The sequence below is a fragment of the Pezoporus occidentalis genome, unplaced genomic scaffold, assembly GCF_034315485.1.
Source record: "Pezoporus occidentalis ecotype Australia unplaced genomic scaffold, CSIRO_AGI_Poc_V1 ctg271, whole genome shotgun sequence".
Taxonomy (NCBI): Eukaryota; Metazoa; Chordata; class Aves; order Psittaciformes; family Psittacidae; genus Pezoporus; species Pezoporus occidentalis.
In genome coordinates, this window is record NW_026914622.1 from 454,913 (window position 1) to 472,673 (window position 17,761).

The following is a 17,761-nucleotide window of genomic DNA, read 5'->3' on the forward strand; positions in this document are numbered from 1 at the left end:
ATGAACTGATAGCAACTGCAGACAGTTGTCAAACATACACTGAAACATGCAGGATGCTCCAAGCTCTCAGTAACCTTATCTGCTGTGGTACCAAAGGTTAATGGTTTGGAGAAGTCTCTTGTCTTGGAGAATATCCTTACATTTTATGATTGATGCAAACTGGCAGAATACTAGTTGTTGAAGTAGTAATGTATTTGTCTTGTGACTAAACAGCAGTTCATAATCGAGGGTCATTTGGCACTTTGAGTTTAATTCGGGAATGTTCCAAAACTGTCCAGTTGACCTCTCGCTTGAAAATACAGAAAGAGTAATTTTGAGAGAAATGGCTTTGAAATGAGCTCTGAGTTCGGGTGCTTGTTTCTGTCCGTTTGCCTGTGTTTGGCATAATAGAAACATAGATGCTGATAGTATTTGATGAACAGTAGTAGCAGCTCTTAAGAAAAAACCCAACCTGCACAAAAACCGAGACTTACAAAATGTAATATTAACCCTGCCTGTACTCCAGATTGTGTCCATGTATCTGTTGCAGTTCCCAGCTTTTACAGACTCACTGAGCTCTTGAACTTTGCACTACCTGCACTTTGGATACCTATTTATGTTCCTTGATAGTTTTTCAAGATGCTGAGGCACAAGCAGGTAGGTTCAAGACATTCTACATATCTTACTGCACAAAACAGAATCCAGTTTTATATGGGGAAAAAAAAACAATCTTACAAGCTTTTTATAAAAGCAGACAGCTCAGAATTCAGTTTCCATGCACTCTGCATTATGAGACACTTTCCAAACTCTTTCTCCCAAACACTAAGAACTTTTGAAGGAAAACTGGTAAATTCAGTTCATTGGTTTTCAAAGTCAAGCAAAAAGTGTTAAGTTTAAACCTGGTGAGTTCACTGATGCTAAGAGATGAATTAAGAACCCTTTTTCCTGGCATCTGACAATAATAGCATTTTTTGGGTGAAATCATTGCATAACAAAGGATTAAACAGTGTTACACAGTGAGCAAACGGGGTTTCTTCTAGAATGTGTGATGTTATAACTATCTTGCATTGTAGAGTCTAATGTGGTACTTTTTCATTCAGTGGAAGGGAATTTTCTTTAGCTGTTGATAGTATGTTAGATTGGTGAATTATGGGAGGACTGTTCTCTATAGCAGTATTTACTTTTCATGTTAAGTCTGGTACATTCATACCTTATTTGAGATCAGGACAGTGTCTTGAAAGAGAATTTCCTGATCACCCCCACTTACATTTTTGTTGATGTCATGGGGATGTCTTGGATAGCACAACTGGAACTATTTTCAGATAGAACTGAACTGGAAGGTAAGGTCCACATGTGTATGTAAACCCACTGTAGCCACTAGTGGCCATTTGGTCCACGGGACCAGGTTAAGACTAGTATTATGTAATTCCCCTTCTCTCCTGAAATAATATAAACCAAGAATGTTATGTATGATGCATTTTTTTCTTCTGTTCCCGACATTAAATATTTAAAAGCTCCATCCCTGGCAGTGTTCAAGGCAAGGTGGAATGGAGTCTTGAGTGACATGGTCTAGTGTGAGGTGTCCCTGCACATGGCAGGGGGATTGGAACTAGATGATCTTAAGATCCTTTCCAACCCAAACTAGTCTATGATTCTATGACATTAAAAAAAAATAATCTTCAGACATTTCAGAGCTACCTGCTGGAAACAGGAAACTACCTCTGCAGTTGCTGTTCAGTTGTGAAGTGAAATGTAATCCCTTTCTTCTGCACATAATATGCTTTGTCATTATGTGGGCTGCAATGTTTTAGAGTTGCTTTGATTAGACTTACAGTTGTAAAATATTTGCTCTAAGATCAGTATGCAAATAATTTGGTTTTAAAGGAGAATGTCTGCATGCAGAGTTTATTCTTTAATCTTGGATTTAGTTAGCTTTAAATAGTTTAATATTCATATAAAATACCTTCTTTTTATTTTGTCCCTGTGTACAGCAGATAATTAGGACAACTAAAGGTATGAATATGTACATTATAAATTATTTTCAATAATTTTGCTATGTACTTCAGAATAATGTAATTAGGTTGATCATTAGCTGCCTTTATCAGCTTAAAATGAAGTGTAGAGTTTATAGTGTCTTTTACGTGTCTAAATTGTTACAAGCAGTCACACTTCAAAGTTATGCACAGTACTCTGAAACAGATAAGCCTGCTGGTGTTGATTTTAAACTAACATAATGAAATGCAGCCAAAAAGTTTCTGGAAGATGTATTTTAGGCCAAAATGACTCATAAGGAGAGGGGAACAAACATGAACTATTTCCCTCCTATCTTTGCATGCATTGACCATATATCCATATCCTAGCCAAAGAAATAATTTTCTTATGCCAAGAAAATAGGTATCCTTTAATAAAACTAAGAATGTGGTTGTCTTCCTCCACCTAACTTTGAGATGACTTCACTACTCTTCATGGCAGTTAACAAAGTTTTGCTTTTTAATATTTGCTCTAGTTACTTTTAGGACTTCCCCTTGCTTTCTGTTCAGAATGATTGATGTAGGGGAGAGGAAAATAAGCACAGCTCAAGGCTGCACCTGCTGTCCCTGGAATGGGCATTTACATTTAATTTTGTGCCCCAGCTGTAGTGAGGCAAATTTGAGTTCAACTCTGACGTTTTGGTTTGATGTTTTGTTTTTGGTTTGGTTTGGTTTTTTTTCTGTGCCGAATTGTGGTGACAGGCACTGAGAGAACTATTTTCCCACTCAGCTTTGGTCTCTTCAAAGATTTTCATGTAATTAATTATTGTGTTGATTCGAGGGGTGGTTTCGGCTCTGCAGAGGGTGGAAGACGCTTGGGTGGCTAAAAATTGTCTCGAGGATGCGCCCTAGTGCCGAAAAGTGGAATCGCTGATGCGGAGTGTTGGGAGTGGCAGTAATTTGAAATAAACTAAATCTGTAACAGAGAGATGTATTCATTCATGTACAAATCGGCTATACTATAACTTGAGAAACATCAGAGCAGTCAGTCATTAATGCTTCATTGTTATCTTCCGAGATGGATACTCCTGCTGATCTGTGCTAAAGATAGACACCTCTTCACGGTAAAATTACCATTGGCATCAACATTCATGTTCTAAATGTAAAAACAAACATTCTGTTTCCTATCCTAGCGTGTAGTAAGAGACTCCAGACTTCACATCTGAGTTCTCTAATCTGGACTGTGATTTTATAGTATTTTCACAAATCAGAGCATACTCTGGAGAGACACTGAAAGAGACCAGAAGACTCAGACTTCTTCAGTGGAAGACTGTAATGGAATATTGAAAGACTGAGGCTTAGTACAGAGTGGGTTATGAAGCCTATCTTCAAAGGAATCTATCTAAGATAGAACCAGTGCTTAAATTAATCCAGGATAATTTAGGATATCCTAAATTAATTCTAATCCCAGGAAAACTGATACATACTAAGATATTTTTGATTTGTATAATTGCTGTCTTGGAGACTCATTCCTGTCACATGCCTTGCTATGTTTTACTCATTGCCTCTGCCTGCATTTCAGCTTAATCAGATTCTGTTTAAACAGACAGTGATAAGCATTTATAGGTATGATGGCAGGGGAGACACAGACAGAGTAAGTTTGAAGGAATGTTGCAGAGTAATCCAGTCATAGGGAGTCTGTATCATCTGTGTTAGTTATCTCATGTGGCACAGATGTTTTGATGATAGAAAAGATTAAGGTATTTTTCTGCAGATGGCAGTGTATTCAGTATTGAGTAGTTACGTATTGCTTCAAATGACAGGCTAGGGTTTTGCTATAGGAGGAGAAGGTAACAGTGTGGACTCTTCCAAGTTTTCAGGTGACACACAATTGAGGTGACCACTTGATATGCTTGAGGGCAGGGCTATTCTTGAGGGACCTAGGCAGGCTGGAGGAATGGGCTGACAGGAATCTCTTGAAATTCAATAAGGACAACTGCAAAGTCCTGTATCTGTGTGGGAATAACCCCTGCAATGATACAGGCTGGGGTTTGACGGGCTGGGGAGCAGCTCTGCTGAAAAGAACTTGGGGATCTTGGTGGACAAAAGGCTGCACAGGAGCCAGCAATGGGCCCTAGGAGCGAGGCAGGTCAGAAGTGTCCCGCATGAACAGGAGCTTGGCCAGTGGGTGGAGGATGTAATTGTCCCTTGCTACTTGCCACTTGCTGCACCACATGCTTAGGTTGTGTCTAATATTGTTCTCTCACCCCACCCCCAAATACAGGACAGAAGTGAATGAACTGGAGCAAGCCCAGTGAAGGGCAGCCAAGGTGGTCTTCACTTGCCCTGTGAAGACAGGCTGAGGGATGATATTTGTTCAGTCAGGAGAACTTTGATGAGATGTACAGTCCATTAATAAAGATGTCACTGTCTGAAATCACAGGTGTCAGATGAGTGAGTACTGGAACAGTGTGACAAACTATGTAACAAAATGTCTCAAAAAAAAGCTGTTCTGAGCATCCATTTGACTGATTTCTTTCAATTTGTCTCTGATCCCATTCATCTGGAGATCTGGAACTCAGCTTGGGATCAGGATATTGGAATGCACTGACATTGTCTGTCATTTTTATTGTATCAAATGAAATATGCCTTACCTTTAGACTAATAGATTAGTATGTGACCCTGTGTTTTTGATAGCATGAGAGTTCAAATGTTTGCTTACCGAATTGACAGTGGGAGAGTGAGAAAGAAGAAGCAATTGCAGACTTTCAGAAAATAGAGTTAAGATTTTCTTTTTTCTTCCTTTTCTTTGTTAAGCAACACATCTGAAAGAATGTTCTTTGGCATCTGTCTTTTCCTGAAGGCCTTCAGAGGAGATCCCCTGAGATTTACAAGAAAAAGAGTCCAATAACTGAGCCACACACAAAAGAATGATAATTATTATTAACATTTACATTTTTAAGCAACGGCATTTCTCAAATAAATGTCAGCACTGGTGAAAGGTAGAGTACCAACCAGCAGTGCTGTGAAGAAAGACAGACCAAGTGTACTGCAAGTATGTCCTTACTGTTAGAGTTCCATAGAGCGTTTTTATGCTTTTAAGAGTGAAAATAGGATTTTGTTTTTTAAGATTATGCTTTACACATTCTTCCTGCTTTAAATTAGAACAGTAAGGAGTTGAATCACCTTGGCTTTTGCTTGTCAAAATAATCAGGAATGACAGGTGAATTAGAACTGAGCCCAGATCTCAACAAAAGCATATTTGTATTTGGAAACAAAATGTGCTGTTCTCCCCCCAGACCCCTCTAACATTTTATTTGCCTTCCCATACTCTTGTTTTCACTGCACTTTTTGGCCTGATAATTATTAAAATAGAACTGTAAAAACACAGTTCTGCTCCCAGACTTGCTGTGATACTATCTTGTTGGAGTCTCTGTTTTTGAGATCTACCCCAGAGAGGTTCTGTTGAAGTTGAGATAAGGAAGTAAGCTTTTGAGTACTTGACTTTGTTACTTAAGCATTAATTTAGTGCTGAATTGGAGGATTTAGGGGTATGAGAGGTTTTGACTTCAAATTTTATCTGTTTGAGATTTTTCATAACTGCACTTGCCCTGTTTTTCTTGCCTTTTAAGGTAAAAGTATCACACAGTATCACGGTATCACAGTATGCTAGAGATTGGAAGGGACCTCAAAAGATCATCTAGTCCAATCCCCCTGCCGGAGCAGGAACACCTACATAATGTTACACAGGAATGTGTCCAGGCGGGTTTTGAATGTCTCCAGGGAAGGAGACTCCACAACCTCCCTGGGCAGCCTGTTCCAGTGTTCCGTCACCCTCACTGAGAAGAAGTTTCTTCTCAAGTTTAAGTGGAACCTCTTGTGTTCCAGTTTGTACCCATTACCCCTTGTCCTATCATTGTTTGCCACTGAGTAGAGCCTGGCTCCATCCTCGTGACACTCCCCCTTTATATATTTATAGACACTAATAAGGTCACCCCTCAGTCTCCTCTTCTCCAAACTATAGAGACCCAGCTCCCTCAGTCTTTCCTCATAAGGGAGATGCTCCACTCCCTTAATCATCTTCGTTGCCCTGCGCTGGACTCTCTCCAGCAGCTCCCTGTCCTTCTTGAACTGAGGGGCCCAGAACTGGACACAATATTCCAGATGGGGTCTCACCAGGGCAGAGTAGAGGGGAAGGAGGACCTCTCTCGATCTACTAACCACCCCCCTTCTAATACATCCCAGGATGCCTTTGGCCTTCTTGGCCACAAGGGCACAGTGTTGGCTCATGGTCCTCCTGTCGTTCACTAGGACCCCCAGGTCCCTCTCCCCTACACTGCTCTCTAACAGGTCGTTCCCCAACCTATACTGGAACCTGGGGTTGTTCCTGCCCAGGTGCAGGACTCTACACTTTCCCTTGTTATATTTCATCAAGTTATTCCCTGCCCAACTCTCCAGCCTGTCCAGGTCTCGCTGGATGGCAGCACAGCCTTCTGGCGTGTCAGCCACTCCTCCCAGCTTAGTGTCATCAGCAAACTTGCTGATAGTACACTCAATTCCCTCATTTAAATCATTGATGAATATATTAAATAATACCGGCCCCAGTACTGACCCTTGAGGCACTCCACTAGATACAGGCCTCCAACTAGACTCCGCCCCATAGACTACAACTCTCTGGCTTCTCTCCTTCAGCCAGTTCACAGTCCACCTCACTACCTGATCATCCAGACCACACTTCCTCAATTTAGCCGTGAGGATGCTGTGGGAGACTGTGTCAAATGCTTTGCTGAAGTCAAGGTAGACCACATCCACCGCTCTGCCATCATCCATCCACCGTGTTATTTCCTCATAAAAGGCTAAGAGATTGGTCAAGCATGATTTCCCCTTGGTGAAGCCATGTTGACTGCCCCTCATAACCCTCTTATCCTTGATATGCCTTAAGATGGCACCAAGGACAAGGTGTTCCATCGCTTTCCCAGGGATGGAGGTGAGGCTGACCAGTCTAAGTAAACTAACACAAACCTGTCATTAACTGAATCTTCTTTATTTCATCTTTTCCTTCTGTGATGGGACAAAGGATGGTGTCCTGGGTTCAGCAGTAGCAGCCGTTTTTCTCCTTCTTAGTACCTGGTGTAGTGCTGTGGTTTTGATTTTCAGCCTGGGAACAGCGTTGATGACACCAATGTATTCAGCTGTTGCTAAGCCATGTTTAGTCTGACCAAGGACTTTCTGAGTCTCATGATCTGTCAGGGAGGAGGGGAAGCCGAAAGGAAGCAGAGACAGGACACCTGACCCAAACTAGCCAAAGAGGTATTCCATACCACAGCACGTCATGCCCAGGATGAGAACTGGGGGCGGTTACTCAGAAGGGCTAGATCACTGCCAGGGTTGGGCAGGGTATTGGTCAGCGGGTGGTGAGCGGTTGTATTCTCTTCCCTTGTTATTTCCCTTATTATTATTATTATTGTTGGCAGCAGCAGTGGTTTGTGTTATACCTTAGTTACTGGACTGTTCTTATTTCAACCTGTGGGATTTACATTCTTTCGATTCTCCTCCCCATCCCTCTGGGAGGGGGCAGGTGAGAACGGGGGGGAGTGAGACAGAGACTGTGTGGTCTGATTTATGGCTGGGCTTAAACCATGACAGCTGAGTAGTATAATTCCAGTTTTGAATGGATGAAAGAAACCTGAGGAACTTCTGGGTTGGATGATTTCTGCTGTGAAGTGTGATGTACAGATTTTATTTCTGTGAACTGAAACCAAATGCTGTCTCTAGTTAAATGGAGTTTGTGGAGCGTCCCTTCATCAAAAGGAGAAATCTAAAACCTGAACAGCATTACAGAAGCATCCAGTAGTGTACGATAGTGCTTGAAATCCCAGAAGCTCCCTCTGCTCCCATGTTTGCAGTAGTCAGTATCCAGTGAATAGCAGAAGGCTTTAGGAAGAAGGAAAGCAGAAGCTGGTTTGTTTTTTCTTTTTTGTGTAACAGGTTTCCTAAGAAAAGTCAGTCCTGTAACAAAATAAGTGGAGGAAATCGCTGATGACAAAGATGAGGCAGAGTTAGATGATTTTAAGGTCCTTTTGAGCCCTAAATATTCTATGGTTCTATGATTCTGTGCTGAGAGTATACTGGAAAAGCGTAACAGAATTTTATATTAAAACTTTTTTGAGTCTTTGCACTTGTTTCTGTTTATCAAGCCGTAATTGCCTCTGATGAAGCATATGCTTGGTAAGACAGAATGTGAAATGCATCACGATGTGGATTTTTTAATGCTGGGCTGAGCAGAGCTTTTTTCTACAGGAATATTCAGAGGGAAAGGGACCTGGATAGTCTGCCAGGATTTCAAGGAGAAGGCTACATGTCTCTATGGTGTACCAAAGAAGTGTTTGGAAAATGCACAGGAGGGAGAGGAAAGGTGTACCTGGCAGCAGACAAGCAAGTGGTTCTGAAAGCAGTAATGGGAATATTACTATCTCTTAATAAATGATTAATATGTTTCACAGAGGTTTTTCTGAATAAAGTTGGCCTTTGTATATTTTTTGAAAGGTTTTGTATGCTCTTTAAAAGGAGAGTGAATTTGCCATAAGACAAACCAAGAGTCCACTTTACAATAATACAAAGACAGCTGTGTGTAACCAAGAAGTGTTTTTTCCCATTACTTCTCCTGAGAGACTGCTCCTTCAAATGCTTGATTTCTTATTTTTAATTTTGAACAGGAAAAAATAGAGTGTGCTTTCTGGGGCATTTTTGAAAACAGTATTTCACCATGAAAAGAAGAATGTCACATTTGCTCTGTGCATCCAGCTTTCTGTCGTTTGAAACTCTTTTGCCATTATGTGTGGTCAGTGTTTTGGGAGACTCCTGTCCAACTGTATGGCCTTCTAAACATTGTACCTGTTGCATGTATCTGTTCATAGTGTTCACATTCAGGATGTGAATCCTCCCAAAGACCTTTAAGGTAATAGTGTTTGGGGATCTTTTTGTGGTCTGTCAATAATATTGACTTCCAACTTGTTATTCCCAGCTTTCAGTTAATGAATCAAAAAAAGGTTCCCATATGTCAGAATTAAGAGGGTGTGATCAGGCTGGAAAACATTTCCATTGTCAAAATGGTTTTGTTATAGCTGTGTGTTCTCCATATTGATTAGAAGACCTTGAAATTCCTTGGTTGTTTTTTCTAGGACCATTACTCAGCTTCTGTTTTGAAGCTCTTTCTGAAGTATAGAGTACATGGGGTCTTTTAAATAAAGTATTAATCTGTTTTTTAAGAAACACTCCTGTATGCTTTAATATATTAACTTTTTTTTGAAATTACTTTGTTTCTACCCAGAGCAGGCACTAATACTGTGACTTCTCTCTGCTTACGGAACACTGTATGAAAGTAGGATGATGTCAGGTCCCAGGCAAGTGGGGAGGGGCAACAGACCATACATGCTGAAGAGCTTTGCATATTACAAGCAGAGAATATGTTTGGGTTTGGTTGTTGATGTGGTTTTTCGTGGTGGTTTGGTGTTTGTTGGGGAGTACACACTGAATAGATGTAATCTCTTTGGGAATGTTTTCCAGATACTAAGTCTAAATTCTTCCTTATTCTGTTGCAACCTATTTCTTCTGCTTCACCCCTTTATTCCCACATTCCCAGTTGTGGATAGGACCAAATTCTGTGCTTGGTCAACTCATTTGAGTGAAACAGCTTTAAATGGAATAATGGAATTTCTTACTCATTTGCAGTTATGTAACTGGCGAGAGGATCCAGCCTCTGTAAGGAGATGCATTGCCTTTTTACTTTCACATGGGCACTGTGCTCATTGTCTCACCAGACTCTTATGAAAGGGGAAAATATAAAATATTTTTTAATTGCCAAATCAGATACAAATGAAAAAATGACATTTGTTTTTTTTAAACACAGATCTTTTACCGAACACATATTTATATGTTTATGATGTTGTGTCAAGTGTAAGTAGTAATTGTTTTGCCTGGATGAAAGCCATGTCTAGCTCAAACTAACCTTAAGCAAAGTCTCGAGATTGCAGAAATACTGAGTTCAATATAGCAAACAGTTTTCTGAGTACTGCAAGTGTTATTTTTGTATTTCAAGTCCAGCTTTCTGGGATAAAACAGTGAAAATGTCTCACACATCAGTTTTCAGTTAATAGAAGTTTTGATATCCCTGATTTTATTTGCTTGAAATTTAAAACATAAAATGGTCATCTCTTACCCTGAGTGGTGGAAGGACCTTGTAACAAACCCCAGAAGATTAGTGTAGGAGGAGCCTGATAATTCTTTTTTCCTTTTTTTTTTTTTTTAATGCTAATTCTCCTTTTGCAGTGGGAGTAAGTGATGTCATCCTGTCTCCTCCCACTGTGTAAACTAAGCTCGTGTCAAAGTGTTCCTGCCTCTTGCCACAGAGAGAACAGTTCACTTAAATGCAGCTGCAGTACTTCTGTGCGTTACCTGTCACAATCATTCCCAGTGCAAGGCTGGGTTTGTGACTATGATGGCAAGATCGGTTTTTCTCCTTTTCTGTGGATATATTGCGCTAAACCTGGGAAATGCTCAGAAACTGCCAAGAGGCAAGTAGCTATGACAACTTTCTGGGGTTTTGTTTGTTTTGCTGTTGTGGGGCTTTTTTTTTTCTTTTTAATGCTTGTGTTTTGGCATGGAAGTTTACTTTCAGCATGTTAAGAATGATAAAAAATAATGGAAAAGATGAAAGAACAGTCGACAGGACGAGGTGCAGGTACAAGAGAGTACTTTAAAGACCTTTAATAAAACAAGCTCAAATGTCTTCAGGTATCTTGTGACTTTACTGAGAGGTTACCATGAAACAAAGTAACTGTATTTAATGATTTTGTAAGGATGTAGACAGCATCGTGCAGGTTTGCGGTTTAAGATCTTAAAGAAAATGTGACTTAGAAGCATCCTGTGTTATTGTTGGAAAATTTCAGTTCTGTCTTGAAATAACTTTTATGCTTTACCTTTATATCCATCCTTAACAATTCAGTAGGAATTGACTTTTGTAGGTCAGGTTGTATGCATTTATTGAAATTTCCACCCTCCAAACCTGTGTGAATATTTCTTTAACTATTCCTTTCTGCTGGAGTTTGGAAGTACAGTAGATTTGCAAATCTGGCAGGGGTCTGTTCTTTTCCTCGCTAATGTCACATTGACATGTATTTTATTACTGCAGGAACAATAGTCACAGCTTAAAATGAAAAGAATATTTGTGTATCTAGATTGTAGTACTTTGGCATTAAAACAGCACTTTCACAACTCTTTCTGTACTGCACGCATTGCTCTCACTTTGTAGAAGCGCTTGCCTGAGTCCATTGTGCTTTATAATGCATTTTACAAGAATGCATTTTACATCTGCAGTCTCCTGAAACCAGTAACATTTAGAAAGGGAGCTGTGATTTAGTTCCTTATGAGAACGTTTATTAAGAAATCAGCACTTTAAGGGCTTCCTAGGAGATTCTGGTTCATAGATGTGGAACCTAAAAGTGTTTTCAGGAGAAGAGGTGATTTTTTTCCCCCTCGCCCCTCCTCAAGAGACATTTTTTTTTTTTTAAAAGATTACTCTTTACTTCATCCCCCCTCCTCCCACCCCTCTGGTGATGTTCTTTTGGAGGTGGCTTTCTTTTAACCTCCTCTTCTTGAGCCAGTGTGGAGTTTTCTGCATACTGCTCATAGTGAGGCAATGTGTAGTCAGATATGCAGTTTTTCAAGTCAAGCAGACTGTAAAACCTTAGTTTTACAAGAAAAAAAAAAAAAAAAAGCAGCCTGTGAGTAAACTATTATAGCAGTTTTCATAGGACAAAGAGAAACCTTGTACAAAAATCAACTGAAAGTTGACTGACAAGGGTAATGGGTTAAAACTTAAACAGGGGAAGTTTAGATTGGATATAAGGAGGAAGTTCTTTACTGTTAAGGGTGGTGAGGCACTGGAATGGGTTGCTCAGGGAAGCTGTAAATATTCCATCCCTGGCGGAGCTCAAGGCCAGGTTGGACAGAGCCTTGGGTGACATGGTTTAGTGTGAGGTGTCCCTGCCCATGGCAGGGCGGTTGGAACTTGATGATCTTAAGGTCCTTTCCAACCTTAACTTTTCTATGATTCTATGTTTTGCCTGCTTTGAAGGAGGAGCTTCTCTAGTGCTCATCTGCCATAGAATAGTGGCTGTAAATTTATGTTAAGTGTGAAATTCAGAAAAAGCTATTGATCCACTGCAGTCAGTAGAGGAGTAACTCTGGGATGCATCTTTTCACGTCCTAAAATAACATTGCAGAAGTGAAGTTCTGTTTGCCAAATGCAGAAACCTGCAGAAAGTTGCAGGTGGAAAATTCATTTGTTTTCAGTGAAATAGCTTTTTAAAGATTCCCACTTTGCATTGTTGAAACACCAGTCTAATTCTTTTGTTTGCAGTTGCCTCTAAGGGTATTATTTACATTGCTCTGCATTGAAAAAGCAAATATACTGGTACCTAGCTGTTACCTGGAAATGTTCAGAGGACTGTCTTTCTGTCAACACTCTCTTGTTTGAAATGGAGTACAGATGTTTTTCACAAGCAAAAGAGCATATTTGTATCTTAAAGTATTTTTAAAATGAGGATATGTAGTGGTAGTATTCTGTTAAGAGGGCTACTCTGCCCTGCTAAGCAAACTTTAATTCTAGTGAATTCCTGTACTCTTTAAGTCATAAACTATGTAACTAAGGTTCGAGGGTGACTCCTGCTCTGATGGGAACCATGGAATCAATTTTGTAACTTAAGGGAGAACAATCTAGACAAATTTTTTTGGTGGTACAGGTATTCCTGTGAACAGGTTATCGATGTAAATCTTATTCTTCTTACTAGCACTTTGGAGTTCTCTCAAGTCTTCTCTCCAGGAGGTGAAACACACTGATCACTGGTCTTGTGGACTGGGATTTCCTTTCAGTGATCCGAGGTGGAAAGAACATCTTGCCTCCTACATCTGCAAAGGAGCAGAGCCAGCACACCCTTTGGATGCCAGTAACTTCCAGAGCTGTGTGAGAGACTGTGTGCAAATAATGCTGTTCAGGAGGCTGGAGGACACATGGTTTCCCTTTTCCTGTGTGTTTTTATACTTTCACTTCCACAAGTGTGTGTTTGACTAGAATGACAAAGAAAATGTTATTGGTATTCTCAAAAGAGTGTTCTTATTAACAAATTCAATTTTTCAATTATTTTGACTTCAAAAATTAGGGCACTGTTGGGGGAATAATTTGGAAGCACTATCAACACTCAAGGAGTCAAAATCGTGGAAATATCAGTTAAAATTTCCAGTGGGAACTTTATGCTGCTTCTATATATCCTGCATTATAATAATTTTGTTTGCATAGAAAATAGGTCTTTACTTACATCTGGTTCTAGTGTAGCGCCCTAAATGCAGGTGAACACCCTTTCTCTTGCAGTTGTCACATTTACTATAGTAAATGACAAGTGTTGAAGCAGTTGCAAGCTGTGTCATAATTCTGACTCTCTACATTAAGATTTTACAGTTACAAATAAAAGCAATGGAATTGGAAAGGGAGCTTGGTGGGTATTGTGTTTTACTGTGGAGACAGTGCCTTTTTCTAATTATGTTGTGTTTCATGAGTCTCTGAGGGATCAGCTGCTAAGAAAATTCAGTAGTTGGGGCCTATGGAGATTGTGAAGAGTCACAGAAGAACAGGGCAGGAGATGATGGTAAGATTAGGGATGGTCTTTTATCAAGTAATGGAGCCACTGTCCCTTTGACTATGTCAGCTTCTAAAGCTTTTTTTTTTTCATCAGAAGGGAGAGAGACTTGGACATTTTGTACTTATTTTTGTCTCTTCCATTATGCCACTATGCTTGTGCCATCCAACATATAATACTTCAGTTCAGCACTGTCAAACATGAAATATTTTAATGAGGTGTGGAAACAATTGCAATGCATAGGTGTCAGAATTATAACTTGTCATACTTTCTCTAATTTTTTATGGTTCTGCATAACTGAAATGTTTCATCCTTGAAGAATGCATCATTGTCTTTCTAGACAGGAATTGAGGACAAACAAAAAAGTCTTGTCTTTAGAGAAGGAGCTGGTAAACAGACCATCCTGAATCTTAGGGACAGATGAAAGAGCAATGCAGAGACCAAGAATAAACATGTTACAGGACAAAATCCACTAGATTGTACACGGTGTTTCACTGGCATCTTTCCAGCCAGACCTGATACAAATGTTGTTGAAAGCAACAGTTGTGGAACAAATTCTTAGTGTTTGGTAACAGCATTTGATGTTTTTGATTTTGCCACTTGACTTTCCAGATGTACCTAGAAATGCACTTTTTTTTCACTATAATCTCTTTCTGATAGTTTTTGTGTATCCTCATGTTCTGTTTTTCGTTGTCAGAGTGGAGAAAATTTGGGGTTGATATAAACTTGCCGTTAAGAGTCTGAACGCTGTCCTTTTATATTTTTTTCCTTTTTTTTGGTGTTGTCCCTGTTCCCCCCCCCCCCAATCCATTGTCCCCCCCACCTTTGATCTCTCTGTTTTTCTATTTGAATTAATCATCAGGTGGATTGCATTTAGGGTCCATCCTTGTTCTACTTTCCAGAACTCCGGCCTATCCTGTTCTGCTTTCCAGGAAGAGCTCAGGAAACCTTAATTCACCTTATTCCTAGTTCACCTTATTCCTAGTAGCTGCCTTCTTAGGGAAACATTCCTTATGGAACCACATGAAAGAGCCTGATTTACAGACTCATGTAGGGAAAACCAGATCCAAACTTTCTTGTTTCTATAGTTGTCAATTGTGGGGATAAGTGGGAAAAATAATAAGGTTTTTTGGTTTCTTTGGTAAGTATACAGGAATGTTCGAAAATACTGTAGGTAACTACTAGTTAAGATTTGTACTTATGGTAATTATAACTGACATCCCTTTGAGAGTGAATGCTGTATTTACAGTATACTTCCAAACTTTTGTTGACTTTTGTGAAAGGAACAGGCTAATTATATTCTCAGCTAAATTTGCTGGCTATGCTATGTTCTGTAATACTTCTTCTTAGGCGGAGGTTAAACTCGGCATGTGTTTTCACTTACTGGAGTCGAGCAGTTAAAACAATATAGTTATTTCAGTCTATCTCAGTTGCTATACTGCAACAGCCAAACCTTAGTCTTTAAACTTTAGTGTGCTGTCCCCCAGCTCCCCAGAAGCACCCCTTTGGTAGCTGTAGAATAGCAGGGTAGAAATCATAAGACAGGAAAAAGTGTCCTGAATGTTGGAGAGTTTTTTAACATAGAATAAAGCTGGCATATCAGAATATCACAAAAGGAGTGAAATGACATGTGGTTTATATGTTACTTTCTCCATGGTTTATGGAACATCTTTCTGGGAACTATTTTTCAAATTACACAATGCATTAACCTTCAAAAAACATATTCTAATGAAGCAGGTCCAGTTATTGAAGTTAATTTTTTTTTTAGTGTCTAGAAAGAGAAGTGCAAAGTTAATTTGATTTGTGCAAAATACTTCTTTTATGTTTAATGGCATAAAAATGACAGTAAAGTCCTATGAGAAATTTCAAAAGGATCCTTCTAGCTGGTATAATAGAGAGGCAAAGGATTTCAGTCAGTAGATATGTCATGGCAAATTTGGCTTATTCTTCTCTGAAAATTAAAAAAAAACATAAGAATGTTGCCATTATAGCAGCTCATTTAATCAAAGTTAATTTATCATACAGACAGTTGTGTCCTAGGATTGCTCAAAAAAATATGAAAACTCAGTATTGAGTGTCAGACTTCAGAGTTCAAAGATAATCTGTAATACCAGAATTCCATTTTTATACTGGCACAGGCAGTGGTTTGGCAGTGTTATGATACATATGGTGGATTCTGCCAGAATTACATTCCATAGCATACAAACGCCTCTCAAATGATCTCACTGCTGGGTAATATGTATAGCCTTAAGCCTCTTCATTTTAATTTTAATGTTCCCAAGTATTTCTCTCTGAAAATTTTCAGTTCTTTTCCATATAATCTTTTGTACCTAGCCATTACAACAGACAAGCTACATAATTTGCCTGAGGGGAGAAATCCTGGGGTAAATCCTGCTGCTACTATTTGGCCAGACCTACTGTATATGGATAGTATAGTCTGTATAGCTATTGACTGTTGGTACTGTGAATGATTAATGGGTCTGAGGCTTCTTTGGAATACTTGGACTCACCAGGTGCGTACTGTGCATTGCATGTGCAAACAGAAAGCTCTGTGTGCTCCAAGGGAAAAAATGGCTAGCAGTGACCTGCCACAGTCAAAACTGTTTATACAGCTCCTAGTGGATTTCTTTTCCTTCAGGAAATTCAAGTGCAGACCTGAATTGTTGGTAAGCAGTATAAGATTGTTGTTGTGGAGTATTCTTGACTACTGCCTTTTGCGGGACATCATCCGAGACTTACTCATTGGCATGGACTGTGCATCAATGTCACATTAAATCTTGGTGTGAAGAGAGGTGGGTATTAGTGTTCTGGAAAGGCAGTGGCCTAAAATAGGTGCCATTAGCAAAACAGCCCAGTCCCAAGTAGGGAAAAGGGCAACTGGAAGAAGGCTGGATGCCACCTGAACTCACCTGACAGTCATAATTTAACTGCCTGTAGTTAAAAACTGGCTTTTCTACAATAAAGGCCAGCATGTATGTAATACAAGTTTCCTTTTTGAAATATATTTGTCTTATTTTGTTGTGAGGATAGTGTTAATGAAAATAACTGGCAGCATCATGAATGTGTGGCCTTTGTTTAGGCAAGGGCTGGGCCAACTTCCCCAGCACAGCTGTTCCTCAAAACATACCAATCATATGCCACTATAGTCTGGCCAAATCAACCCTAAGTCTCCACTTTTTATTAGTAGGCAGATAATTTTCTCCCACTCTGGAGGGAGCATTTGCTATACTTTTTCAGAGATTGGTAGACAAAATGTAACCTCTGTTTTGTAAAATACTTTCAAGTTGCTGAGATCCATCATTCCATAATGAGTTAATATTATTTAGAGTGTTTCTGGAGGGAGAATAAATCATAGAATCATAGAATAGTTAGGGTTGGAAAGGACCTTAAGATCATCTAGTTCCAACCCCCCTGCCATGGGCAGGGACACCTCGCACTAAACCATGTCACCCAAGGCCTCATCCAGCCTGGTCTTGAGCACTGCCAGGGATGGAGCATTCACAACCGCCCTGGGCAAACCATTCCAGAGCCTCATCACCCTAACAGGAAAGAATTTCCTCCTTATATCCAATCTAAACTTCCCCTGTTTAAGTTTTAACCCTTTACCCCTTGTCCTATCACTACAGTCTCTAATGAACAGTCCCTCCCCAGCATCCCTATAGGCCCCCTTCAGATACTCGAAGGCTGCTATGAGGTCTCCACGCAGCCTTCTCTTCTCCAGCCTGAACAGCCCCAACTTTCTCAGCCTGTCTTCATACGGGAGGTGCTCCAGTCCCCTGATCATTCTTGTGGCCCTTCTCTGGACTTGTTCCAACAGTTCCATGTCCTTTTTATGTTGAGGACACCACAACTGCACACAATACTCCAAGTGAGGTCTCACAAGAGCAGAGTAGAGGGGCCGGATCACCTCCTTCAACCTGCTGGTCACGCTCCTTTTGATGCAGCCCAGGATACGGTTGGCTTTCTAGACTGTGAGTGCACACTGCTGGCTCATGTTCAGTTTCTCATTGACCAACACCCCCAAGTCCTTCTCCGCAGGGCTGCTCTGAATCTCTTCTCTGCCCAACCTGTAGCTGTGCTTGAATTGCTCCGACCCAGGTGTAGGACCTTGCACTTGGC

General features: G+C 40.1%; 2 protein-coding genes across 2 annotated transcripts in view; one reads left to right on the plus strand and one right to left on the minus strand.

Moving 5' to 3' along the window:
* Positions 1-17,761, minus strand: part of NXPE3 (neurexophilin and PC-esterase domain family member 3) — a 480,868-nt gene that overhangs the window by 304,796 nt on the left and 158,311 nt on the right. The gene's annotated exons all lie outside the window — the stretch shown is intronic.
* The window catches only part of ABI3BP (ABI family member 3 binding protein), a 149,875-nt gene continuing 141,552 nt past the window's right edge, over positions 9,439-17,761 (plus strand). The window contains exon 1 of the mRNA XM_062624812.1: positions 9,439-10,522. Coding sequence (XP_062480796.1) covers positions 10,444-10,522 — 79 coding nt within the window. The 5' untranslated portion in view covers positions 9,439-10,443. The remainder of the gene's footprint in view (positions 10,523-17,761) is intronic.